Source organism: Lithobates pipiens, unplaced genomic scaffold (assembly GCF_037356315.1).
Source record: "Lithobates pipiens isolate NorthernLeopardFrog02 unplaced genomic scaffold, aLitPip1_a1.2 Scaffold_25, whole genome shotgun sequence".
Taxonomy (NCBI): Eukaryota; Metazoa; Chordata; class Amphibia; order Anura; family Ranidae; genus Lithobates; species Lithobates pipiens.
Genome location: NW_027507787.1, coordinates 2363438 through 2378229, shown reverse-complemented (window position 1 = coordinate 2378229; position 14792 = coordinate 2363438). Strand labels below are relative to the sequence as shown.

Here is a 14792-nt window from a genome sequence, read left to right as displayed (position 1 = left end):
AGGCGGTGTCAATCTCGCAGATGAAAGCGGCGAGATTGACTTCCTTCTCTAGTCCCGTCGTACCTGGAGTCACGTTAAAAATGAATGGACTTTAGTCCATGTGTGGGCAAGTCCATTCATTTGGAAAGTCGGTCGGACCTCCGCCAAAAGTCAAACGGGAAGTCCGTCGGACCTAGTCCACCTGAAAGTCCGTTCGTGTGTGTGCAAGTCCGCTCTTTCGGAAAGTCCGGCAGACCTCTGCTACAAAGTCCGGCGGATTGTCCGGTCGTGTGTATGCGGCATTAGTGTACATTTTCTGATCAATATGGTAAAATGTTAAGGTGAAGGTCCATGTATCATGAGTTTGGGCACATTGTTAATGGATCTTAAAACATTACTTATTTAAAGAAAAAGCAAGAACACAATAAAAAACCAGATGCACAACATTTATTAAAACATGTTAATTCTTCAAATGGCAGCAGTTATTAAACACAGATGAAACATGTATCTAAAAGATCCCTGACCAGCACAGATGGCTCTAGGGGGTCTCTGTAAAGGGTGGATGATAATCAAATTATACATCCTTCTGCTTGGATGTCAGGGATATCCCGAAGACTTATATTGGTCCAAATGCTAAAACAAACAGAAAGAGCTGGAAGAGCACTCAAAAAGGAAACACTTGAAGAAGAGGAAGAGGCCTACATTTCACCACCTGAAGACTAAAAAATAATAATGGTTTACCAACTGACAGAAATAACCATATTTAGCTATGGAAAAGTCACAAAATGTACCTATATTATACCTTATAGATTATATCTTATTATGCACTGATTGATCATTCAATACACAATCAATGTATTTCGTCTCCCTTATTGTTTCAGTATGACCTTGTAAGGCAATAAGTTAAAGAACTAATTGTAATTGGCTAAAAGTACAGTATATTGTTCCTTTTTCCTTTTTGGTAAAAAATGATCCTTCATCCTGACTTCTCCAGCCTCACTCTCGACTGCTTTGCCTCCTCCGCACATCTAATACTTTAAGGGCAGCTTGCTTGGAATAAGATGTCTGTTAGCAACTAATTTAATATATTGCAATATTAAAAGTATTTTATGGATACTTATTTTGCTATTTAGCATCTAAAACTTCCAACACAAGGTGCTACTCATCCAATTCTGTCCATTGACTTTATACCATAAACCTAGCATAGCTTTCCTATAACATGGACTGTACTCAAATGCTGATTGTAATGAACAACTGATAGCCATATGTACACTGTTGATTAACCAACAAATGCCACTGCTCTGAGCTGTTTGAAACTAGAAAAAAAGGAAATGATTCACATGGGCAGGGCAATATGCAAAACAATACAAAAGGGCTCTAGCATACTTTAAAGCTAGCCAGTAAAAACCTAGCAAAACTATTTCAAATACTCAGGTTAAAACAGAGCATTTTGCTTAATACATTTACCCTAGCTGCCTTGTAAAGGCTCTTTCTGGGCTTCTAGTGTGTTGCTGTACATTTAAGGTTGAAAGGTCTACGTTCGGGTGAGCCTGCTGTCAGTATGTGCATTGCTGTATATGCTCCATATCTCAGAGCCCAGATAGTTTAGAATTAGGACAGTTGATGAAAGGTGTGGCAGCCAAACAAGCTGCTGACAAGGCCTGTGCTTGTAATTCGCACTGGAAAAAATACCATTGTAGGCCTATTTTACTTCTGGTTTGTTCACATTGTTGTCAATCAAGTTCTGATGAATGGGGTGCTCTTAGACCTCTGAAACGCAGTAGCTAATTTGGATTGTACCAATGACTTTTAATGAAATAAAGTTGTATCTGGACCTCCTAGCAGTGTTGTGGAACTTCAATTTAAATTTTAGTTTAGAGTTAGGGACCACATATATCAGAGGCAGGGGCAGACTGACCATTCGCGCACTCGGGCACTGCCCGAGGGCCCCATGCCACCAAGGGGCCCCATCAGGGTTGCCAGCCTCAATAAAACCAGGGACAGTATGTAAAAATCTGTGTTTTTTTTAAATCCCAAGATTATAGCTGCCCCGCCTCTCCAGTACCTTTTCAGTGTGTGTATGTGTATTCTGTGTGTGTATACTGCGTGTGTATATTGTGTGTCTGTGTGTGTGTTTATACTGTGTGGCACCATAATCTCCTATTGCCTGGGGGCCCCATAATTTTCTATTGCCCGGGGGCCCCATAATCTCCTATTGCACGGGGCCCCATGAGTTGTCAGTCCGCCCCTGATCAGAGGTACGTTAACGTAGCAATGTGGATTCCACGTGTATTTGCAAATGTTGCATTTGCAGCAAAAAAATATTTTTTTCCTAGCTAGCTTGTATGTGGACCAGAGACCTTTTGTATTGATTTGTATACTGCTGCTCTCCAGTCCATGCCATTGTTCTTTTTCATTACTAATATGTCAAGTGGACCTCTATTTTTACATCTTGCTCTGATGTCATTTCATTGTGTTTCTGAGTTTATTTTCAGGTGGAGACAAATAAAATTGTCATTTGCAAGGATACAGCAACCTTCCAAGGCAGTGGCGGAACTACCGCCATAGCAACCCACGCGGTCGCTATGGGGCCCGCAGTCACTATGGGGCCCGCAGCCTAGTGGGGACCGCTGCCGAATGGGGCCCTCAGCCGGGGCCCGCTGCCGAGTAGTCCGACCGGGGCTCGGCATTGGCAAGCTTCTGTCCTGCCTAGAACACCGGCGTCAGGCCCGTCCCAGCGTCGTGACGTCACTCGGCCGGAGGCTCGATGGGCGGAGCTACTGAGCCATGCTAGGCTGAGCTACTGCTGAGCTACTGCAGCCTGCATACAAGAGGAGCCAGGCAGCACCGCCGAGGAGGAACAATTCCAGAGGTACAGTACAGGCTAAATTAAGCTGATGCAGTGATGGGGCCAGACTGCATTCTGAACTGTCTGTGAGTTTGACTGATTTTTCTAATATGCACCATGCCGGGGGGGGGGGGGGGGGGGTAAATGTCCTGCACTGGTCACAGTAATTTTTGCATTAATGTCCTGCACTGGTCACTGTCATTGATAAATGAATTTACTGGTCACTGATAAATGAATTTACTAGTCACTGTCACTGATGCATGAATTTCCTGGTCACGGTCAATGATGAATGAATTTACTAGTCACTGTCACTGATGCATGAATTTCCTGGTCACGGTCACTGATGAATGAATTTCCTGGTCACGGTCACTGATGAATGAATTTCCTGGTCACGGTCACTGATGAATGAATTTCCTGGTCACGGTCACTGATGAATGAATTTCCTGGTCACGGTCACTGATGAATGAATTTACTGGTCACGGTCACTGATGAATTAATTTCCTGGTCACGGTCACTGATGAATGAATTTACTAGTCATGGTCACTGATGAATGAATTTCCTGGTCACGGTCACTGATGAATGAATTTCCTGGTCACGGTCACTGATGAATGAATTTCCTGGTCACGGTCACTGATGAATGAATTTCCTGGTCACGGTCACTGATGAATGAATTTCCTGGTCACGGTCACTGATGAATGAATTTACTGGTCACGGTCACTGATGAATGAATTTCCTGGTCACGGTCACTGATGAATTAATTTCCTGGTCACGGTCACTGATGAATGAATTTACTAGTCATGGTCACTGATGAATGAATTTCCTGGTCACGGTCACTGATGAATGAATTTCCTGGTCACGGTCACTGATGAATGAATTTCCTGGTCACGGTCACTGATGAATGAATTTACTGGTCACGGTCACTGATGAATGAATTTACTGGTCACGGTCACTGATGAATGAATTTACTGGTCACGGTCACTGATGAATGAATTTCCTGGTCACGGTCACTGATGAATGAATTTCCTGGTCACGGTCACTGATGAATGAATTTACTGGTCACGGTCACTGATGAATGAATTTCCTGGTCACGGTCACTGATGAATGAATTTCCTGGTCACGGTCACTGATGAATGAATTTACTGGTCACGGTCACTGATGAATGAATTTACTGGTCATGGTCACTGATGAATGAATTCACTGGTCACGGTCAAATGAATTTACTGGTCACGGTCACTGATAAATGAATTTACTGGTCACTGATGAATGAATTTACTGGTCACGGTCATTGATGAATGAATTTACTGGTCACTGTCACTGATAAATGAATTTACGGTCATTGATGAATGAATTTACTGGTCACTGATGAATGAATTTACGGTCATTGATGAATGAATTTACTGGTCACTGATGTATGAATTTACTGGTCAGTCACTAATGAATGAATTTACTGGTCACGGTCACTGATAAATGAATTTACTGGTCAGTCACTGATGAATGAATTTACTGGTCACGGTCACTGATAGATGAATTTACTGGTCACGGTCACTGATAAATGAATTTACTGGTCAGTCACTGATGAATGAATTTACTGGTCACGGTCATTGATGAATAAATTTACTGGTCACTGTCACTGATAAATGAATTTACTGGTCACGGTCACTGATGAATGAATTTACTGGTCACTGATGAATGAATTTACTGGTCATGGTCATTGATGAATGAATTTACTGGTCACGGTCATTGATGAATGAATTTACTGGTCACTGTCACTGATAAATGAATTTACTGGTCACTGTCACTGATAAATGAATTTACTGGTCACTGATGAATGAATTTACTGGTCACTGTCACTGATGAATGAATTTACTGGTCACGGTCAAATGATTTTACTGGTCACGGTCACTAATGAATGAGTTTACTGGTCACTAATGAATGAATTTACTGGTTACGGTCTAATTAATTTACCGGCCTGGGTACTGTGCCACGTGAGTATGGTAATCTGTTTTTCAATGGAATTTGCTATTTTTTTTTGTGGGGGGGGGGCTGTTTGTAGGGGGGCCCCATACAACATTTTGCTATGGGGCCCTGTGATTTCTAGTTACGCCCTTGTTCCAAGGCATATTATGCTTTTTTTTACTGTTACTGTGTCATCAGTAAAGAGCTATGTTGGTCAAGTTCTTTTATGCAGATTGTGTTCGGAGAATACGTTGTTACACTGGAACTTTTATTCAGTTGCATAGTTACATAGTAGGTGAGGTTGAAAAAAGACACAAGTCCATCAAGTCCAATCTATGTGTGTGATTATATGTCAGTATTACATTGTATATCCCTGTATGTTGCAGTCATTCAGGTGCTTATCTAATAGTTTCTTGAAACTATCAATGCTCCCACGTTGAGACCACCGCCTGTGGAAGGAAATTACACATCGTTGCCACTCTTACAGTAAAGAACCCTCTACGTAGTTTAACGTTAAACCTCTTTTCTTTTAATTTTAACCACTTGGCGCCCAAGGTACGTCATATGACAGCCTCGACTTTCAAGGGTTATATCTGAATGATGCCTAAGGCTACAGACATCATTCAGATATCGGCATTTTCAGCCGGCGATTCCCTGCACCATAAGAATGATCATAGCAGCTGTTCCACCACTTGATCGTTCTTATGGGCGGCGGGAGGGGACGTCCCCCCCCACCACCCTCCGGTGCTTCTACCGACTCACCGCTTCCATGGGTGAGTCGGACACAGGATCCACCGGCCCCCGGATGGTGATCATAGAGATTTCCAGCGTACCAGATGGTCGCCGGAGTCTCTATGATCGTTCGGAGGTCGGGCGCGATGTTATGACGTCACGCCCAGCCTCTGCATTCAAATAACTGTGCCGCCTTGGCTGGGAAGCCGTGATAGTTTTTTTGTTTTTTTGGATTTTAGGCTTCCATAAGCAGTTTTATTTTGTACTGTCTAAATAAAGAAATTGTGTCACAATATGTCTGGGCCACAAGACTCATGACTGTGACTCATGAAAGCAGATGACATAATTAATGATATGTAATGTACACCTCTGTATTAACCACACCCATGTTCTATGCAATGATTGGCTGATGATGGTGCATATAAATTGTAGACCCTCCCAGAATAAACCAGACAACCCCTGAACACCAATCTTGACTCATCTCTTCTTGTGTTCAGCAAGATGTTGTCTCCTTAGTCTGCAGTGCTAAGTAAGGGTTTCGTAAGTGTGGTAATTGCCATAATTATACCTAGCTGGTCTTTGTCAGGTATATAGAAATACCATTTTAATCACAACACTGCAAATAGATCCGGTCATGCCATATTCATATTACAAGGGATGTTTACATTCCTTGTAATAGGAATAAAAGTAATACATTTTTTTTTAAAGTGTCAAACTAAAAAATAAAAGTAAAATTAACAATAAAAAAAAAAAAAGTAAAGCGCCCCTGTCCCCGCGAGCTTGTGCGCAGAAGCGAACGCATACGTAAGTACCACCCACGTATGAAAACTGTGTTCAAACCACACATGTGAGGTATCGCCGCAAAAGTTAGAGCGAGAGCCATAATTCTAGCCCTAGACCTCCTCTGTAACTCAAAACATGTAACCAGTAAAAAAATGTAAAGCGTTGCCTATGGGGATTTTTAAATAACAAAGTTTGGCGCCATTCCACGAGCGTGTGCAATTTTGAAGCATGACATGTTGGGTATCTATTTACTCGGCGTATCTTCATCTTTCACATTATGCAAAAAAACTGGGCTAACTTTACTGTTTTTTTTTTTTTTTTAGAGCATGAAACTGTTTTTTTCCTGAAAAAAACGTGTTCGAAAAATTGCTGCGCAAATACTGTGCAAGATAAAAAGTTGCAACGACCGCCATTGTATTCTCTAGGGTCTTTGCTAAAAAAAACATATATAATGTTTAGGGGTTCTATGTAATTTTCTAGCAAAAAAATTATGAATTTTACAGAAAAATGTCAGAGAAATGTCAGAATTGGCCTGGATGTGAAGAGGTTAATGAGTGGCCACAAGTCTTGTTAAATTCCCTTCTGCAAAAAAAGTTTTATCCCTATTGTGGGGTCACCAGTATGGTATTTGTATATTGAAATCATATCCCCTATACTTCCTCTTTAATGTATGCCAATATTCTGTTTGCTTTGTTAGCAGCAGCTTGGTATTGCATGCCATTGCTGAGCCTATCATCTACTAGGACCCCCAGGTCCTTTTCCATCCTAGATTCCCCCAGAGCTTCTCTCCTCAGTGTATAGATTGCATTCATATTTTTGCCACCCAAATGCAATATTTAAAATTTTTCTACATTGAACCTCATTTGCCATGTAGTTGCCCACGCCATTAATTTTCTTCTTTTTGCAAGGTTTCCACATCCTATGGAGAAGTTATTGCCCTGCCTAGCTTAGTATCGTCCTCAAATACAGGGATTTAACTGTTTACCCCATCCTCCAGGTCATTTATGAACAAATTAAACAGGATTGTTTAATTTGGACCCCACTACCCACCCCTGACCATTCCAAGTACTCCCCATTTATCACCACCCTCTGAACTCGCCCTTGTAGCTAGTTTTCAATCCATGTACTCACCCTATGTTGACAGTTGCTAACTTTTTTTTTTTACAGTAGGATTGATCTGAGATTTGCAGAAAGGTTTTATAGGTGTGTATGAACTTTATTAATTCTATCATAAACAATGCATGTTGTCACAGTGTTATTTAAAAACAAAAATGATTGTTACAGAGTTACCAACAGGTTAGACCTTTAGATCTTCAAGAAGAATTTCTGCCTGTATAGGAGGTAAGCTACAAGCACCCAGATGGAAGTTCCCAACAGATCTTGTGCGAGGAGCTCATAATGGGACTTGGAGTCCTTCACCTCCCAGTTAAAAGGAAAATACGTAGCTAGAAGTGTGTGTCCAACGTAGACAAAGATTGAATTCATTCCTGAATATCAGAGAATACAGCATAATAAGTATAAGCCAGCATTGAGTCACATTGTGGGCACATACCAATACTGTCTGAAATTATTTAAACAAGTGAAAAAACAAGCACTATATATTTCAACAAAAATATTTGACTTCAACAGCTGTAATAAAAGTGGCAATGAGGCTGTGAGCATTAGACAACTGGAAATGTTACATTTGGGAAAATTATATCTTAGAGAATACAATATTAAATAATAGCTCTTATACTATAGTTCATGGGTAGACAACCTTAAGAAGTCAAAGATCATAGGGCACAGTGTCACTTCCTCACACCAGTTTTAAGCCTGCAAATGCTGTACTACCGTGTCGCAATCACATGCATTGCATGGCAATCATGGGTCTAAATCAAGTGGTGAGGGGGTAACATATCTCCTCCTCACCACCTGTCAAACACACTCAGATTGTTTTTTAGAGGAGCAATAGCACTTGCACTTGTGAATGAGCCCTTAGATGCATACAGCAGGGCTTGTTCATGCGTAAAACCCTGCGGTTGAGTTTAGGTTTTACCGTCCCAATCCTTATCCCCTTGGTGTAAGGACTGAGGCAGCAGTCAAAAGATATGCACATGCTGCAGCAGGAGTTAAGCTCCCTATTACCTTTGGTGCATGCTACCATCTGCCAATCATGACCCATTCAAGTAAATGGGGCCACTCTACATGGGACAGAAGCCAGCACTACAGAAGTGGCATCGGCTTATGCGGCTCTTGCTCCCTACTACAGCTCCAACTTTACAAGTCCTTCTGCATTGTTTAATGCTCTGGGATGGTGGCTCAGTAGACTGTGATCTAATAGTCATCTTCTTGCAGCAAGAATCTGCAGATAGTGCTGACTGAAATCATAGGTGGCTTCTGACAGCTGTGACCTGGGAATTCAGTTCAAAGCAATGACAGGCTGACAGTAGCTGTGGCCATCTGCTTGCTTTTCACATGCATCTGTACATCCAGCGATTAACTGCAGCTATGGATAGGTGACTGGTCCTGCACAGAATCTGCCTGCATCCAGGGCTGGTCATCTGTCCCAGATAAATGTGAACAGTGATGGACAGCTGTCATTGCTTTGTACGGGCTTCTCTGCCAGAGCTGTCCACAACCACCTGTGATTTCAGCCACCAGAATCTGATGTCCAGAAGATGCTTGCCACAGGAATCCTCTGCTGGACCTTATAGGACATGTGAATGAGGCCTCATTGTTAAATATAACCATTTCTTACAGTAATATGCATTTTGTTTGGGAGTACCATCAGCTACAGGCCTGTAAAAATTTCAACAGATCTTATCAATAAAACACTGGGCACTTTTTGTTAATCTGTTGCTTGTGAATGATCACAATGGACATAAGTAAAAATATATATTTTTTTAAGCAGCATTTGTAGAAACTTCCATTCATATTTGTGATGTTAGGGTACAATAGATCTTACAGCAGGACTGCGCAGTTCATCAAGCTAAATACATTTTAGGTATGTTTGAAGAGTCTTTTAAGGGCCGTCTGTGCTAGCCGTGATATAGCCACTGCTCTATGCCAAAATCAAAAGGCAAGGGTCAATGAAATATTGATTTGGGTGGGTGTAAGCTGGGGCTACATAAGGCTCTTCATTCACATTAGAAGAAGCTGAATAAATAGACTCTATGCTTCATCTATTTAGTGTGTAACTCTAAGGAATAAAGTGTTCATCTGATGTCATACTGTCAGCACCCTGTGTCATCTTATGGTGGGAAGAATGGATTGTGGAAAGCATATGTCTCTTTTGTTAATGTGTCAGTGTCACTGTTTGGTGAAAAGGATGAGCAGTAAGGGTCAACAATCACTTCTGTCTTCTTGTCCCTCCTCCTGTATGCTGCTTGCATCGAGAATGGTCAACTACTTCGCAAGGTTCACCATCAAAGCTAAAATAAAAATAATGCTTTCTACCTTTTGTATCACTTGTCCTTCACTTTTAGATGTCAAGCTTTCAAGAGCAGGGCTCTCCTTACCCTCCGTTGTAACTGTATTTAATTAACTGTAATTAACAAATACTTTTTTGTTTTTGTAAAGCGATTTCGCAATATCCCAGCAAATGTTTCTGTAAGTTGTTTACATTGCATGGGTTCGGGTGTTGGGTGGATGTTGGAAGAACCATCTCAGGCTTGAGGCCTTTTTTTTGCGTTTCTGCATACATCATTCAATTTCAGAAACTAATCAACTTTTCTTGCAAATTTTGCTTTCAGTTTCTCCTGGGCTGTTTTGACTTTTTTTCCTGGGCTGTTTTGACTTTTGTGTTACTATAACTTCCTTTGGAGTTGCCAAAGAAGTTCCATCAAGCTGCTTCTGAGTTACCTTGAGCTGCCTCAGATTTCTTTCACATTCACAGTGACTTGTATGGGAAAAATGCAGCTCAAGCACAATAAACCAATATACATGTGTTATATTTTTCATGAAAAATATAATCTTCTCATGGATCAAGAATTCATGACCTTGCACCATCCATTTGCACCCATTATGAAGCCCTTGTACAGTTTTTTTATGGGACACACTAAAACATTTAACGTGAAAATGGCTTAATGTAGCTTATTGTGTAATAAAGTGCCTAAACCTCAATCAATTGCCCTGAAACTTTGCACAGCCTAAAATCTCAACTTTCCAAACCTATCCTATAAGTTTCATGCAATTCGGTGTTCCACAAGGCAAACTAGGGACATTAAGCTTGTTTTTAGGGGAGCTTAATGTGGCTTAATGTACAAAAAATGCCATCAATTTTAACCAATTTCCCCCAAAGTCACCCAATAGAAGACTATCCATGCCAACATAATCTGAAAATTTCAGCTCATTTGGTAAATCACACAAAAAGTTATTCACATTGAGGTATATTTTATAATGGTAAAACATTTACTGTAAAGAGCTTAATGTACCATAATGTGCCTAAACCTCAATTAATTGTCTTGAAACTTTGCACAGCCTAAGATCAAAACTTCCCAAATCTATCCAGGAAGTTTCATGCAATTCGGTGTTCCTTAAAGCAAACTAGGGACATTAAGCTAATTTCGTTAATCACACCAAAAGTTATTCACGTTAAGCTATATTTTACAATGCTAAAACATTTAATGTGAAAATGGCTTAATTTAGTCTGTAATAAAGACCCAAACCTCAATCAATTGCCCTGAAACTTTGCACAGCCTAAGAACCCAACTTCCCAAACCTATCCTATAAGTTTCATGCAATTCGGTGTTCCACTAGGCAAACTAGGGACATTAAGCTTGTTTTTAGGGGAGCTTAATGTGGCTTAATGTACAAAAAATACCATCAATTTTAAACAAATAGTTTTTATTGAAATTTTTAAAGAAAGAAAGAAAGAGGGTACATATACATAATCATTCCAGGTTACATATGTATAGAACATAGCTAAAGACACTGTTCATATTGAGTATTATGTAAACATCAATTAAATATGTTGCAATGTAGAAGTCTCAATTATCTTCATCAAAATGAGATTCGGAATATTAGTGCCATATATCGTAGGCTGTACTGCACCTTGCCTGTATATAGAAACACTATACACCATTAGCAACTAAAGAATCGTAACTGGAATGTACAACGGGAAAAAAGACAACAGTTTTGTCATCTTAGGACAGCGGCTAAGAGGGAAGAAATAAAAGAGAGGTAGGGGGGGGGGAAAGAAAAAAAGAAGGGGGGGATAAAGAGATTGGGGTTCTGGATTTGAGGGTACAGAGAAGGAGTACAAAAGATCCAATGTAAACGTGTGAGATTCATACTTTCTTTTTCCCTACATAGGAATTCCATACAGACCAATTAGCTAAGTATTTTGTTCGAGACCCATCTCTAAATGCCAGAATTCGTTCATACTCCGATATAATATTCACCTTCATTATTAGTTCAGAGATATTAGGAGAATCATTAGACTTCCACTTGTACACTATCAGGGACCTGGCAGCGAATACAATGTGCATAGCTATAGATCTCAGGGGTATCATATAATCAGCCACACCAATACTCAACAGCGCCTTTTCCGGGGAGGGCCTGGCAATAACACCTGTGACTCGTGCAATTAGTTTAAACACCTCGTTCCAAAAGCTCTGCAGATGCGGGCACCTCCACCACATATGTAGCAGCGTCCCCACTTGTCCACAGCCCCTCCAGCATTCACCAGATTTTTCGTCTGAATACTTAGCTATTATGTAGGGGGTAAGGTGCCATCTGGCTGTTATTTTCGCAGCTAGTTCCTCATAATTTGAACATCTCGAGAATCTGATATTGTTCCTAAAAGCTAAGGACCACTGGTGATCAGTAAATTGTTGTCCTAAATCTGCCTCCCATCTCTCCAAGTGACTGAAGCGGTAGAAAGCTGACTTCGCATTGAGTAGGTCATAAGTTAGTGAGATTCCCTTACTTTTTGGGTTGGGTGAGTTCATGAAGTCCCATATCTTCGTAATAAACTTAGTGCTATGCTGTTTCTCTTTTTGGAACCATGATACGATTTGACAATGTGTCAAAAATTCAGTCTGAGGAATATTAAATTTGGTTTGGAGTGCTTGAAAGGGCATAATATAGTTACCTTCTAGGAGATCCCAAACGTTTACTAATCCTCCCCTTCTCCAAATGGACAGGGATATGTTCGGGATTAGCCAAGGGAGAGAGTCCATGGGGATAGGGACAGAAGTGACGGAATCTTCCGCGTGGTGTGTTGCGAGCAGACCTCTCCATGCTTGGAGAGAATTCTGAATGGTGGGGTGGTCACTGGCAAACTTAAATTGCTCATGGTTATAAGCAATTAGGAGGGATCGGAGTGATCTTGGGTATATCCAAGCCTGTTCCAATTGGCACCAAGGCTTCGGATCTAGGGTGGAAAACCAACCGCGTAATTGCTCCAGAACTGCTGCTGTGGCATAGTCCTGTAATATAGGGACACTCAATCCACCCACATGTTTCTTCTTACCCTGCATGGCGGAAGAGAATCTGGCTCTTTTCCCCTCCCAAACAAAAGCCAACATCTGTCTCTGAAGGGCCTTAAAAAAGGATACAGGTATGTGGATTGGAAGATTGGAAGAGCCCTAAAAAGGTACGTCAGTTTGGGAAGTATAAGCATTTTATACGCTGCCAGGCGTCCATGCCAAGAAATTTAGTGTTTTTTAATTCGAAGTATATCCGATTGAATCGTATCGAACAAGGGGGGAAAATTTACTTGAAATAGTTGGGTAGTAGAAGGAGTTAAGTTCGTGCCCAGGTACTTTATGGAGTCCTTTGACCATGGGTATTGGAGAGCTTTTTGAATTTTTGCTTTAAGGCGTCCGTCAATACCTATGCCCAATATGCAGGATTTACTTTCATTAATTTTATAGTAAGAGGCCTCCCCAAATTTAGTAATTATTTCATATGCTGCGGTAATGGATTGATAGGGATCGGAAAGTGTCAAAATGACATCGTCCGCAAAAAGCGAAATCTTGTGCTGCCCTTGCCGAGATGGGATACCCTGCACCTCTAGCTGTTGTCTAATAGTTTCTGCGAACGGCTCCATTACCATCGCAAAAATAATAGGGGATAACAGGCAGCCTTGCCTGGTACCGTTAGATATTCAGAAGTTTTTGGAGAACATCCCTTCAGCATACACTTATGCCGACGGTGTGGAGTAAAGAGCTAGTATTGCTTGTTGTATTTGTCCCGTCAACCCAAACTTTTGTAGAACCTTGGTCAGGTACCCCCAATGGACTCTATCGAAGGCCTTCTCTGCGTCCAACGATAGAAGCAGAGAAGGCCTTCCCGTCTTTTCAGCAGAGTAAATAAGGTTTATCAATCTCCTAGTTGCGTCATTGGCCTGTTGACCCAAAATAAAGCCTACTTGGTCGTGGTTGATAAGCCCTGGTAGTAGACCCGCCAGTCTATTAGCAATCAATTTAGCGTACACTTTAACGTCCACATTTAATAAAGATATCGGTCTGTAACTCTGTGGAAGGGTGGGATCTTTACCCGCTTTTGGCAAGGTAACGATAGATGCAGTAAGCATCTCCCTCGGAAAAGAGGCACTGGACATCGCAGCGTCAAAGATCCATTTCATATATGGTGAAAGCTCAGAATGGAATAACTGGAAGTACTCTGACGAATAACCGTCAGGGCCCGGCGCTTTATTGTGAGGCATACTATTGATTATCTTTTGAATTTCGGGAACCGTACAAGGTGAATTTAGAGCCTCCAAATCACACTGCGAAATCTTGGGTAGATTAAGTGTTTCCAAGAAATTATGAATCGATCGATCGGAAGGTTGGAGCGTATCAGGGTCATCTTTAAGATTATATAAGGTTTCATAATAGTCGCTGAACGCGTCCGCGATTTCTTTGGGATTATATACTTTTTGCTTAGTGATGGGGTTTACCATACAGCTGATCTTTTGTTGTATAATTTTTTCCCGAAGCTGGCCCGCCAGCAGTTTCCCCGCCTTGTTGCTGTACCTGTAACTGTGTGCTTTAAGGAAACGAAGGCGGTTCTCCTGCTGGGAGACCAGCAGGGCTCGCAATTCTTGACGAGTAGCGAAAAGGGCATCCCTTATTTTTTGTGTAGTGTTTCTAATCGCTTCCAATAGACCGTTAAGCCATTCCGTCCGTTGCCTCTTAACCTTTGCACTTAATTGGATTAGTAAACCCCTCATATACACCTTGTGCATATTCCAGAGGATGAAAGGGTCAGATACCGACGGAGCATTAACATCGAAAAATTCGGACAAAGCTGCCTTCAAGTATTTGGTGTTATCAGGTTGGGAAATGACAGAAACATAATTTTGCCACCTGTTTGCTCTTGTTACAGCACCTCGACCCCCCACCCTTACTGAAATCGGTGCGTGGTCCGACCAAGTGATGACATAAATCTCGGATTTAACAATTTTTTGTAACAAGAATTTGTCTACAAAGACGATGTCAATACGTGAGTATGAGTGATGCACATTCGAAAAGAAAGTCTTTCGGACGCATGCTGGCACCTCCATGCA

At 41.3% G+C, this 14792-nt stretch overlaps 1 protein-coding gene across 1 annotated transcript in view; it reads right to left on the bottom strand.

Moving 5' to 3' along the window:
• Window positions 1–7386: 7386 nt before the first annotated feature.
• Window positions 7387–14792, bottom strand: part of LOC143930034 (heparan-alpha-glucosaminide N-acetyltransferase-like) — a 519140-nt gene continuing 511734 nt past the window's right edge. Inside the window, exon 15 of the mRNA XM_077453933.1 lies at window positions 7387–7785. Within this exon, the coding sequence (XP_077310059.1) occupies window positions 7604–7785 (182 nt within the window). The 3' untranslated portion in view covers window positions 7387–7603. The remainder of the gene's footprint in view (window positions 7786–14792) is intronic.